This window comes from Coregonus lavaretus, assembly GCF_964263955.1.
Source record: "Coregonus lavaretus genome assembly, chromosome: 1".
NCBI classification, from domain to species: Eukaryota; Metazoa; Chordata; class Actinopteri; order Salmoniformes; family Salmonidae; genus Coregonus; species Coregonus lavaretus.
In genome coordinates this window covers 19,151,756-19,165,093 of record NC_139988.1, presented here as the reverse complement: position 1 = coordinate 19,165,093, position 13,338 = coordinate 19,151,756, and the positions used below count along the sequence as shown (strand labels likewise).

General features: G+C 43.7%; 1 protein-coding gene and 1 pseudogene across 2 annotated transcripts; one reads left to right on the top strand and one right to left on the bottom strand.

The window, feature by feature from the left end:
* Positions 1-1,948: 1,948 nt before the first annotated feature.
* Positions 1,949-12,835, bottom strand: LOC311127719 (uncharacterized protein). The gene is made up of 3 exons (XM_084159586.1): positions 12,234-12,835; positions 9,406-11,567; positions 1,949-2,744 (listed from the first exon to the last, which is right to left on the bottom strand). Exons 2-3 carry the CDS (start codon positions 9,510-9,512, stop codon positions 2,444-2,446), a joined length of 408 nt encoding a protein of 135 aa, XP_084015712.1. The 5' UTR covers positions 9,513-11,567; positions 12,234-12,835; the 3' UTR covers positions 1,949-2,443.
* LOC311116050 (epoxide hydrolase 1-like) lies at positions 3,005-5,807 on the top strand (annotated as a pseudogene). The gene is made up of 5 exons: positions 3,005-3,204; positions 3,939-3,943; positions 4,255-4,393; positions 5,115-5,240; positions 5,693-5,807. The product of its transcript is annotated as an epoxide hydrolase 1-like (transcript).
* Positions 12,836-13,338: the final 503 nt, after the last annotated feature.

Genomic DNA, 13,338 nt, shown 5'->3' with positions numbered 1-13,338 from the left:
TCTGGACTAGAGCGTCTGCTAAATGACGTAAATGTGCCCTTGAGCAAGGCACTCAACCCTAATTGCTCCTGTAAGTCGCTCTGGATAAGAGCGTCTGCTAAATGACTAAAATGTAAATGTAAAATGTATGAAATAACACATATGGAATCATGTACTAACCAAAAAGGTGTTAAACAATTCAAAATATATTATTTATTTGAGATTCTTCAAATAGCCACCCTTTGCCTTGATGACAGCTTTGCACACTCTTGGCATTCTCTCAACCAGCTTCACCTGGAATGCTTTTCCAACAGTCTTGAAGGAATTCCCACATATGCTGAGCACTTGTTGGCTGCTTTTCCTTCACTCTGCGGTCCGACTCATCCCAAACCATCTCAATTTGGTTGAGGTCGGGGGATTGTGGAGGCCAGATCATCTGATACAGCACTCCATCACACTCCTTCTTGGTAAAATAGCCCTTACACAGCCTGGAGGTGTGTTGGGTCATTGTCCTGTTGAAAAACAAATGATAGTCCCACTAAGCCCAAACCAGATGGGATGGCGTATCGCTGCAGAATGCTGTGGTAGCCATGCTGGTTAAGTGTGCCTTGAATTCTAAATAAATCACAGACAGTGTCACCAGCAAAGCACCCCCACACCATAACACCTCCTCCTCCATGCTTTACGGTGGGAAATACACATGCGGAGATCATCCGTTCACCCACACTGCGTCTCACAAAGACCAAAGGACAAATTTCCACCGTTCTAATGTCCATTGCTCGTGTTTCTTGGCCCAAGCAAGTCTCTTCTTCTTATTGGTGTCATTTAGTAGTGGTTTCTTTTCAGCAATTTGACCATGAAGGCCTGATTCACACAGTCTTCTCTGAACAGTTGATGTTGAGATGTGTCTGTTACTTGAACATTTATTTGGGCTGCAATTTCTGAGGCTGGTAACTCTAATGGACTTATCCTCTGCAGCAGAGGTAACTCTGGGTCTTCCATTCCTGTGGCTGTCCTCATGAGAGCCAGTTTCATCATAGCGCTTGATGTTTTTTTGCGACTGCACTTGAAGAGACTTTCAAAGTTCTTGAAATGTTCCGTATTGACTGTCCTTCATGTCTTAAAGTAATGACGGACTGTCGTTTCTCTTTGCTTATTTGAGCTGTTCTTGCTATAATATGGACTTGGTCTTTTACCAAATAGGGCTATCTTCTGTATACCCCCCCCTACCTTGTCACAACACAGCTGATTGGCTCAAACGCATTAAGAAGGAAAGAAATTCCACAAATCAACTTTTTAGAAAGCACACCTGTTAATTTAAATGCATTCCAGGTGACTACCTCATGAAGCTGGTTGAGAGAATGCCAAGAGTGTGCAAAGCTGTCATCAAGGCAAAGGGTGGCTATTTGAAGAATCTCAAATATAAAATATATTTTGATTTGTTTAACACTTTTTTGATTAATACATGATTCCATATGTGTTATTTCAATATTTTTGATGTCTTCACTATTATTCTACAATGTAGAAAATAGTAAAAATAAAGAAAACCCCTTGAATGAGTAGGTGTTCTAAAACTTTTGACCGGTATGTCAATCACTTCTCGAATTCTTCTCGGGCCTAACAACACCCGTGACAATATAGGGTGTGTTCGTAAATTCACTCTGGCTGTCTACTCCGATTTCAGAGCACTCTCTTCTGAGTGTGCCAGAGCGTAAAATAATAGATGCATTTACGAATCCGCAACACCTGTGGTATATGACCGGGGTCAGTAAACGTTGGCCAAAAAACGTAATTCAATTCTTGCCAGCAGCACAGTTACAGTCACCAATGCTCTAGATAACATGAAAACAGCCTAACCAGCTCTGCTAGGGTGAAATGGGAGATTATGTCTAGATGCTTTTTACAGTGTAGATCTAGTATATAAATTGCCTGGCTGGGCTGATGAGACAGTGGATTGCTCAGTCAGATGGAACAGAGTAAATAAGCATTTTAATGTCATAGATTTAGCCGGTGGTAACTTGTAGAATAGACACTGGCTGGAATGCGGTTTTAACCAATCAGCATTCAGGATTACACCCACCTGTTGTATAACTAACAATATGATGGGATGTATAGACATTATGGACAGTATATGGTTAGAATATGTAATATATCTGAAGAATATGTACGATAGAATAGTATATGTACAGCAATAGTTAAATAGGATAGTCCTTGACTAGAATACAGTATATTACATATGATGTGGGTAAAACAGTATGCAAACATTATTGAAGTGACCAGTGTTCCATTAAAGTGACCAATGTTCCATGTCTATGTACATTGGCAGGAGCCTTTATGGTGTCTGCTAAATGACTAAAATGTAAAATGTAAAAATATGGTGCAGGGTAGAGTACCGGGTGGTGGCCGGCTAGCAACAGTGACTAAGTTCAGGGCAGGGTACTGGGCGGAGGCCGGTTGGTGGTGACTATTTAACAGTCTGATGGCTTTGAGATAGAACCTGTTTTAGTCTCTTGGTCCCAGCTTTGATGCACCTGTACTGACCTCGCCTTCTGTACAGGCTGTGGCTCGGATTGCTGAGGTTCTTGGTGATCGTTTTGGCCTTCCTGTGACACCGGGTGCTGTAGATGTCCTGGAGGGCAGGCAGTGTGTCCCCGATGATGCGTTGGGCAGACCGAACCACTCTCTGGAGAGCCCTGCGGTTGCGGACGGTGCAGTTGCCGTACCAGGCGGTGATACAGCCCGACAGAATGCTCTCAATGGTGCATCTGTAAAAGTTTGTACACTAGAAGGTATAATAGTAATAAATGTCCCACTTCTACCTTTAATTTAAACAATTTATCAAGCAACATTTCATAGTTCAATGTGAATACAATAAGGAGATTCAAGAAGAAGAAGAATACGTTATTGTCCATCGTAATTTTCTGATTCTGGTCATTCATCTTCATTTTACTTTTAAATCCAGCCCTATTCAGTAAAGTCTTACTATTAGTTCACTGTACTAGGAATAGGTAGGATACTAAGGGCAATGGTCTTCTTCTCTGGTGTCATACTAACTAATTGTATCTGCTCTTCTTCTGTGGTGTCCCCCCCGGCAGGCTTTAACACTCTGGATGCAGCGAGGGTCTTCCACAAGCTGATGGAGCGTCTGTGATTCTCTGAGTATTATCTGCAGGGAGGAGACAGGGGCTCACTCATCACTACCAACATGGCCCAGATGAAGCCATAGTAAGAACAGAGTCCCAATTATCCACTCTTTTCTAGATGTGTGCACTTGTACACTCCCAATCATGGATTTGAAAGGATGTGATTGGTGTAAGCATTGGCTGGAGTGATATGCCAGTATGGTTTATTGCTTCCAGTTGAAGCTTGCATCTGCTACAAGACCATGGTGCTTGCCTACGGAGCTGTGAGGGGAACGGCACCTCCGTACCTTCAGGCTCTGATCAGTCCCTACACCCAAACGAGGGCATTACGTTAATCCACCTCTGGCCTGCTGGCCCCCCTACCTCTGCGGAAGCACAGTTCCCGCTCAGCTCAGTCAAAACTGTTCGCTGCTCTGGCACCCCAATGGTGGAACAAGCTCCCTCACGACGCCAGGACAGCGGAGTCACTCACCACCTTCCGGAGACACTTGAAACCCCACCTCTTTAAGGAATACCTGGGATAGGATAAAGTAATCCTTCTACCCCCCCAAAAAAATAAAATAATAATAATAATTTTTTGTAAAGTGGTTGTCCCTCTGGCTATCATAAGGTGAATGCACCAATTTGTAAGTCGCTCTGGATAAGAGCGTCTGCTAAATGACGAAAATGTAAATGTAAATGTTTAATCCATGAGAAAAAAAGTGTGCATCAGTACACTTTGGGAGAAGGGTGGAAAATCGGGACGCAGCCTAAGAACAGAGACAGCTTGCCCCAATCCTCTCCCTTCCCCTTCCCCTTGGAACCCTTCCCCTTTAGTCTTTGTTGATCTGTTAGGTGGAAGCAAGCAATATGGTGGAAGCGCCACCACTATACTGCTTACACCTACACAGACCTTTCAGATCTGCAAATTTCGAAGGGTTAGGGCCACAGGGACATTAGTGTACCCAGATTCAAATGTTTTAAGAGCATTGAACTTGAGTCAAATCATCCACACTAAACCCCACTAAGCAGACGACCCCCTTTGTTTAATTCTCTCATTAAAATTATATTTTTTTTCTCTCTTTTTATTCCAGTTTTATTATTTTTATACCCTTTTTTTCTCTCTTCCTGTGCTACTGTGGGTGTGTGAAAGGTCTCCACCTCAACATGTTAACTGGCAAACAGAGGGTGTTGGGTGTCCTGTTTTCTGTCCTGATTGGTTGCTACCTGCCCTGGCTGGTTGGGTTCACCCGGGAGGATGTCAGGAGTTTGTATGGCTCAGTAGGTCTCATGTAGGGGAACGTGCTGTATATACGAGATCCTCAGGGAGACTGGCTACCTGCACATCCAGGCCACCAAGCCAGACTCCGCTGGTGAGAACGTGATCATCACACACGTTTTTACCTCACTGTCAAACACACAAACTGCCCATCTGAAATTCAAAGTAGTAATATGATGTATTGTATGATCATATATGTTTTTAACCTGTGATATCGTTTGTGGAAGCAACAGCACTTTTTAATGTCCAAAACACATTTCCCCTCAGGGACAACAAAATAAATTCTAAATCCTAATCCAGGCGTTCTGAAGAAACCTATATTTGCTGGATTCGAGGTGGCTGTAGTCATGTTGTGGACTGTCTTCCCCTGCAGGTTGAGGGGTGAATGACACGCCAGCAGGCCTGGCTGCCTAAAGACTGGAATAGTTATCCACCTGGACTGACTTAAACAACATGGACTTGGGTAACACTTTATTTGATTAGTCCATCTGTAGATGTTCTACAGATTATCAGTAACATTTCAACTAACCCTAAACTTAATCCTTACCCTAACCCTTATTGTAAACTGAACCTTAACCTTAGATAGTGCACTACTTTTGACCCTATTGGCCCAGATCAAAAGTAAAGCACTATATAGGGAATAGAGTACAATTTTCAGAGGCAGACACAGCATTCTTCCTGTTGTCGGAGCTGCTGATTGGTCATTGATAAAGCCTTCTTCTTCCTGTCTTTAGGAAGTTCACCCTGGACTACCTGCTGACCAACACCGTGATCTACTGGACCACGGGTTCCATCGTCTCCTCCATGAGGTTCTACAAAGAGAACCTCAAGACCAACATCGAGAACAGACTGGATAACGAGTGAGTGTTTGTGTGGAGGCACAGTGCTCCAGTATGACATGAGGCTGTTGGCTTTCTCCCTAAAGGGCCTGTCATTTAATACCTATTTTAATAAAAAGAATATGCCATAAGTGATTTACAGTACATTTGTAGTTGTTGTATGTGATCCTTGCAGGACTTGAACCCATGACCAACTGAATTACAGAGCCCTAATCATGTTTGCTTTGGGTTATGATAACAGGCTCCTAATGAGGGGCTGGAAGTGGTTGTTTGACCTACTTTAGTTGAATGCCCTGATTCTAAGTCACCCTGGGAAAGAGCGTCTGCTAAATGAGAGTCTGCTATGAATAAAATGTAAATGTGCGGCAGTGTTTGTTCACCTCTCTTGTGTCCTCAGGAAGGTGTACAATATGTGCTTACAGGCCTGGCGGCGTTCCTCAATGAGATAACATTGTGCCCCAGCCGTGGGCCAGGTTCAGGAACATCTACTCCTACTTCCCCCGAGGAGGCCACTTCGCTGCATTCGAAGAGCCACAGCTCCTGGCCAACAACCTGCTGCAGTTTGTTAGGAAGATGGAGAAGTGGTAGGGCTGATGATGCAACAGCAGCCAATCCCAAATTGCTCCCTACCCCTCTATGTTCTGTAGGTTCTGGATAGCTACACTGCTCAAAAAAATAAAGGGAACACTTAAACAACACAATGTAACTCCAAGTCAATCACACTTCTGTGAAATCAAACTGTCCACTTAGGAAGCAACACTGATTGACAATACATTTCACATGCGGTTGTGCAAATGGAATAGACAACAGGTGGAAATTATAGGCAATTAGCAAGACACCCCCAATAAAGGACTGGTTTTGCAGGTGGTGACCACAGACCACTTCTCAGTTCCTATGCTTCCTGGCTGATGTTTTGGTCACTTTTGAATGCTGGCGGTGCTTTCACTCTAGTGGTAGCATGAGACGGAGTCTACAACCCACACAAGTGGCTCAGGTAGTGCAGCTCATCCAGGATGGCACATCAATGCGAGCTGTGGCAAGAAGGTTTGCTATTTCTGTCAGCGTAGTGTCCAGAGCATGGAGGCGCTACCAGGAGACAGGCCAGTACATCAGGAGACGTGGAGGAGGCCGTAGGAGGGCAACAACCCAGCAGCAGGACTGCTACCTCCGCCTTTGTGCAAGGAGGAGCACTGCCAGAGCCCTGCAAAATGACCTCCAGCAGGCCACAAATGTGCATGTGTCTGCTCAAACGGTCAGAAACAGACTCCATGAGGGTGGTATGAGGGCCCGACGTCCACAGGTGGGGGTTGTGCTTACAGCCCAACTCCGTGCAGGACGTTTGGCATTTGCCAGAGAACACCAAGATTGGCAAATTCTCCACTGGCGCCCTGTGCTCTTCACAGATTAAAGCAGGTTCACACTGAGCACATGTGACAGATGTGACAGAGTATGGAGAAGCCATGGAGAACGTTCTGCTGCCTGCAACATCCTCCAGCATGACCGGTTTGGCGGTGGGTCAGTCATGGTGTGGGGTGGCATTTCTTTGGGGGGCCGCACAGCCCTCCATGTGCTCGCCAGAGGTAGCCTGACTGCCATTAGGTACCGAGATGAGATCCTCAGACCCCTTGTGAGACCATATGCTGGTGCGGTTGGCCCTGGGTTCCTCCTAATGCAAGACAATGCTAGACCTCATGTGGCTGGAGTGTGTCAGCAGTTCCTGAAAGAGGAAGGCATTGATGCTATGGACTGGCCCGCCCGTTCCCCAGACCTGAATCCAATTGAGCTGGGACATCATGTCTCGCTCCATCCACCAACGCCACGTTGCACCACAGACTGTCCAGGAGTTGGCGGATGCTTTAGTCCAGGTCTGGGAGGAGATCCCTCAGGAGACCATCCGCCACCTCATCAGGAGCATGCCCAGGCGTTGTAGGGAGGTCATACAGGCACGTGGAGGCCACACACACTACTGAGCCTCATTTTGACTTGTTTTATGGACATTACATCAAAGTTGAATCAGCCTGTAGTGTGGTTTTCCACTTTAATTTTGAGGGTGACTCCAAATCCAGACCTCCATGGGTTGATAAATTTGATTTCCATTGATAATTTTTTGTGTGATTTTGTTGTCAGCACATTCAACTATGTAAAGAAAAAAGTATTTAATAAGATTATTTCATTCATTCAGATATAGGATGTGTTATTTTAGTGTTCCCTTTATTTTTTTGAGCAGTGTATTAGAAGTGCAGTGGTGAAGTGCCCACCATATTTGCTGACACCTTAATAAAGATTTGCAGAAATGAAGGGTTAGGCCCAAAGAAAAGGAGAAGGAAGCGTTTGGGACCGTCAGGAGAAGGTGTGGGACGTGGATTTGGTATGTAATGAACATAACCCAGGTATGAGCACTGCACTCTCCAGCCAAGTGCCAGGAAGAGAACCAGCAGAACTTCAGGGACTTAGTTAGTTGTGCACCTCTGTGATAACACTAACTACTAACTATAGTCCAAGTTTCTCTAAAACCATTTTATACTGTAATCAAAGCTCAAAATCACAAACAACTGTCTTATCAAGTCAATATTTTAAATACTCTATCAAACGATGCTATTATCATTTAAGATCAATGTAATGTGATCAAGTTTAGTCATTTGACCGGGGTAGGCCGTCATTGTAAATAAGAATTTGTTCTTAACTGACTTGCCTAGATAAATAAAAAATAAACATAAATGATAATGTATACTATCAGTCAAAACATAATTAACCAGTACCGTAATAAGACAGCTGAATGATCAGCACTAATAGATTCAGGTTACAAATGTCTTCCATATTGCACAAGAACTGTGTGGAAGCAGCATCAATCATAGATGTTTCAGCTCTTTCCTTCTCTTGTCCTTGTTGCAATAATGCACTACTGCTGTAATCATGTCTATTGTGGAGACTGTAATGTCTGGCTTGTTTGTTAAGTCTGAAGTCTTTTGTAGTGTCTAATATTGGTGGGGCTGGTTTCCCGGAATAACCCAGACACAGCTTAAGCCTAGTCCTAGGCTGTATACTACAATTCAGCTTTTAGCTGCAAATGTGTACAATTCAAATAAACCTGAAATAATTTAGTGATCCAGCTAAAACTGACATACAGTACTCTATATTTACAAAATATTGTTTCAGACATCCATTTTTAAGCAATTGAAAACCAAGACACGACAACGAACAGTACAGGTAAAGCCAGTATTGCGTCTCAACCAGATGACAAGTAGGCATACTGTGCATAAAATCATTTAGTAGGCTATATTATACACAGTGAGAGCACCAACACTGCTTCATTACAGCATGTATCCAAGCTAAAAGTAAATACATAGCTAAGACAAAATATAATTAATTAAAATCATTCTGTACAGATCACACCAGTCATTCATATGAATTGTTATAAAAACACAGTCCCTGGACTGGGCTCAGGGTTACATAGGCTGCGTTTACACAGGCAGCACAATTCATATATTTTTTCCACTAATTGGTATTTCCTATCACATCAGATCTTTTCACAATATCTTTTTCAGACCTGATCTGAGATGGTCAAAAGACCAATTAGTGAATAAAATATCAGAACTGGACTGCCCGTGTAAACGCAGCCAGAGAGACAGGGGTCCCTGAGAGAGAGATGTATGGCAAATGCAGTGGCGGCTCCTGAAAACATTCTCAGGGGGGGCAATTTTTCTGATGATTTAGGTGACCTACACACATTTAAAAAAAGATATGTCCAGCAACAACATGAAGACAGGGGCAGCATATAAGTCAATACTGATATACACATTACTTGCTTCAAAAAGGCCTCATGGTTGAATTGGAAATATGTGCACCTGAGCATAATTCACAACAAGCAAGCAGGAGCTTTTGATAGAGGCTACTGAAAACATTGATGCAAGTTATTGGTAATAAGACATTTTTATAGACTTCCATATTCTGCCCTCTTGTATAGATTTGTGAAAATGAACAGTGATAGACATTTTGCCTGAAAACAGAATTTGAAAATAATTTCTAGAAAAGGTAAACACAGCTATCTGTATGGCTTTGTAAAAATGAACAACCATATTCTGGCCAATTGTATAGATTTGTAAATATGATGATGTCTCCTTTCATGCATACATTTTCAAATAAAGCTCTGCTTTGAGAAAGATCGAATGATATTGTTTAATCTTACCTTATGGCCTGCACACTGCTTGTGAAGCTGTCGAGGGCACGTTTGATGAAGACAGCATCGATGTCCTTCTTCTGTAGCTTCTGGTACAGAATGTCGACGTGGGGCATGATTTTGTGAAAAAGCCCCAGGAAAAAAATAAAATCTTCTTGCTATCTATGTACCTCAGCACAAGCACCAGCTGTGTCTGTGTAGAAACGTCCGTGGTCTCGTCAGCTTGGATAGCTACGAAGTTCGCCGACTTCACCTCCTCCACAATATGTTCCCTCATGACCGCTAGCATACACTCCAGTAGCTCGTTTTGAATGGTCTTTGATGTGCCCTTGAAAACTTTAGCATTTTTAAGATGGTCATCAAACACCTCATCTAATTGTGCCACAAAGTTGACAAGTCCAAGAAAAATACCAGGGTTGGTGGAGCCCTCAGTTTCATCTTTGCCTCGCAAAGCTAACTCAAACACGCCGCAAAACTTCACACAATGGATTAGCCGGCTGAGGATGTGGCGGTTCTTGCTAACCTCATCGTTGTGGCGGCGGACAGCTAGCCTGTATCCCTCATCCAGTTGAGTGGCAATGTTCACTCTCCCCAAAGCAGACAATCTCAAACAGCTATCCATGTGGGTCTTTGACAGCTCATGTTTCTTAATCTTTTCTGAAAGATGGTGCATGTCGGTTACACCAGTCGCTGTCCAAGCGGTGCTGTCTGTCGTGCCGCCTTCAGGGTGAAAGAGTAAGCAGGGGTAGCAGAAGACTGCATTAGCTACATCGCAGCCTGCTAGCCAGGTTTTTCGTTCGTACCAATTTTTGGAAAATCCTCGGGTGTAGGACTTTCCCCCTTTAGTAGAAAGCTGTTGAATTATTAAATTTGGTCTGGGAGGTCCTAATTGTTTCGTTGCCAATTTATCTTGATTTGTTCGCAGACAAAAATGAACTTATTTCAAAGAGACAATCGAGTTGCACTGAACGCTAGCAATCTTGACAGTAGTACGTGAATTGATTGACGCTGCTACCCGCTCTTTTCTTAGTTATGTTCATGGTTATGTTACGTATGACGAAAGCGCGTACGTGCAAGCCCTCCCGGAACCCATAGAGATTGTATTGAAAGCTCTGATATTTGAAAAAAAAAAGATTTTACATGAGAGTCTGAGAGACTTCTGGGGCGATTTTCAACCTGACTGAAATCGCCCCAAAACGGGCGGGGCCATTTGAAGCACGACTTTAGCCTGATTGGACATTTAGTGGCAGATCAGACGTCTAGATTAGAACACTGAAAACTACTGTTGCCGTGATATAATTGATTAGAAAAAAAATCCCTTCCTTTTCCCGTTTGGCAGTGCGTCGCCCATATCGCCCATATCGCCCTAATGAACACACCGCCCCTGGGCAAATGTGTCAATCCACTCGGTCAACACTTGGGCTGCGTTTAAACAGGTCCATTTTCTCATATGATCTCAGAGTGCTGATCTAGGATCAGGTGCCCTCTATCCATATAATGTTGTGATCCAAAAGGTCAAACTGAACCTAGATCAGCTCTCCTACTCTGAGACACTTCATAAATGTGTAAGTCGCTCTGGAAAAGAGCGTCTGCTAAATGACTTAAATGTAAATGTCAATAAAGACGGGCCCAGTTTTGCCTTTAGATCAGTACGAGTAGGATTATATAGACGGGGCGACCGGATCCTAGATCAGCACTCTTACTTTCAGACTCTGAATACAGGACCCTGTCTCATCTCATACTATGGCTGTGGATGAGCGTACCTTCCTTGTCCCTTGTATGTCATTTACTGAAGCCTTTGATAGCCATGGGGGCCTGAAACCATACATAGTCCTGCCAGTCAGTCTGCCCTCCTCACAAGACAGAGAAATAACCTGGCTCTTCACCCGTGTGGGGACCTTGAAATCCAGCTTGGGCCGGAACCGCAAGGAGACGCGGAGGCTCAGGTCGCCGGCGGCTAGTATCACGTCCTCCATGTTGACTTCGTACAGCTCCTTGGGAAGGAGGAGGGAGCCCCCAAGCAGGAGGAGCACGCGGGGGACCAGGGAGAGGGAGAAGAGCACCTCCAGTTGTTGTAGCACCTCCTCAAGGTCTTGGAGGGTACGCTGGCACCTCCTCCAGTCCAGGCCTGCGGCGGACTGACCGGGCCTCCAGCCCACCACCGCCTCATTCTTGGGTAAAGAGGAAGAGAGAGGGCCTGAGGTCAAACAACAACTCATAGATCCTAGACAACACTGCTAGGAGTAGGGCTATTATAGCAGCCAGTGTTACTTCGATTCCTCGTCCCCATCTTCTAAACTGTATTGGAGGAGGTTCCCAAGGTTCATCCCCTCCGACCTTCTCCAATGTGTTTTGAGGAGGTGAGGAGAGACGAAGCAAGGAATCGAGGAAAGGCAAATTGAGAAACTGTCATTGATGTTAAATATGTAGTGAAAGAAACATATTGCAGACATCACCTGCCAGGTTAAGGATCTGTGGCTAGAACAATAGAATAATCTGATAGGTCCACCTTAGATTTAGAGCAGATCACACTGTCAAATCACTGTCAAATAACAACTTTTTAGGCAATAGGCTGTCATTAGTCTCGGAAACCCAGACCCTAGGCACCATTGTGGGAGGCAACCAGTCTAGGCTGTCATCAATTTTGCAATACAAACAATTGCTATAACTGTTTCAAAGAATTGATCACCTGACGTATGCGTATGACCTGGCTGACTGACGTATGATACATTTATCATGGACATGGAGAGAGATACTGTAGCTACAAGTACTGTAGTTACCTACATGCAACACGTGAACATCATGCGCAAGTGAATAAGAATACAAGAGAGACGCACCAACATCAGAGACACCAGCGTGGATGTAGTTTTCCTTATCTTCCGTGCCTACTACGATATCTTTGGATTTCATCTCATCTGACGATAGCTTATTTGAATTGGAGCTGTTTGGTGTGGTACAATTGCTTGTTGTTGTCGGTGTTTTCTGGGATAGTCGCCAGAGGTTTCCGTAGCTGGTGGTTCGTCTGAGAAGTTGTTTGTCCGGCTAGGGACGTTACATTCGGTGTCGAATTGAATGTGTATGTTGATCCCGTTTCCTTGCGAAGTTAGGACGCATTTTTGATTGAAGGTTGTGATCATTTGTAAATGTATTCGTTGTCTCTACTCTCCCCATGAGAATTTCCCTGCTCGTTCGTTTTGAAAAACTCCACTCAGTGCGTTGCATCATGGGAAACGTGGGTAGACGAGTCAAATATGTTTTAATTTATCTCATTGTTTTATCTGTGGACGAGTGTTAGAAAGTCATTGCTAGAAGGGATCCAGCTTTGCTATGAAAATTCAAATCGGACTTTAATTTGACAAAAGCTCCCTTTCGAAAAAATATTGACCTAATGCTTTGAACACACCGACTGTGTTTTTGCGTTTTGGTACACTAGAAGTATATTCATTTCCAATGGAACGCTGCGTTTGCTTACAACATTACGTTGCAGAGGCAGTTGCAGTGCAGTATGTGTCAAACTGTATGTGTAAACGGGTTGCCAGAAATGGTAACAGAAGGTGATGTTGAACTTGTGTAGCACACATCTCTAGATGATGCTGAATAATGGGTTAGAGTGCAGTATAACTGCAGGATGCGTAAAATACTGCGTTTTTTTTTACTGAAGGAATTTTGCAGTGTAACTGCAGTTAGAGTGCAGTATAATTGCAGTTCAACTACAGTACACAATAGTTATTCTGCAATTACTGCGTCCAAAATACCAAAGTCGACTGCAGTTACTGCACTTTTACTGCAGTTTCAAAACGACAATATTTTTTTGTAAGTGCTGGTTCAAAGAAGTTTATAGCTAACCTAAGACACTGCCTGTCTTCTTCTTCTTCTTCTTCTTCTTCTATGATATCATGGCAGACCACAAATAAATGTTTAAAGTGCATCCGCCACCTACTG

Coding starts and splice junctions, on each gene's coding strand:
- LOC311127719 (XM_084159586.1), bottom strand. CDS start 9,512: ATGCCCCACGTCGACATTCTGTACCAGAAGCTACAGAAGAAGGACATC. Junction 2,745..9,405: donor AGCAGTGTGCAGGCCATAAG/GTAAGATTAAAC, acceptor AAACTTTTACAG/ATGCACCATTGAGAGCATTC.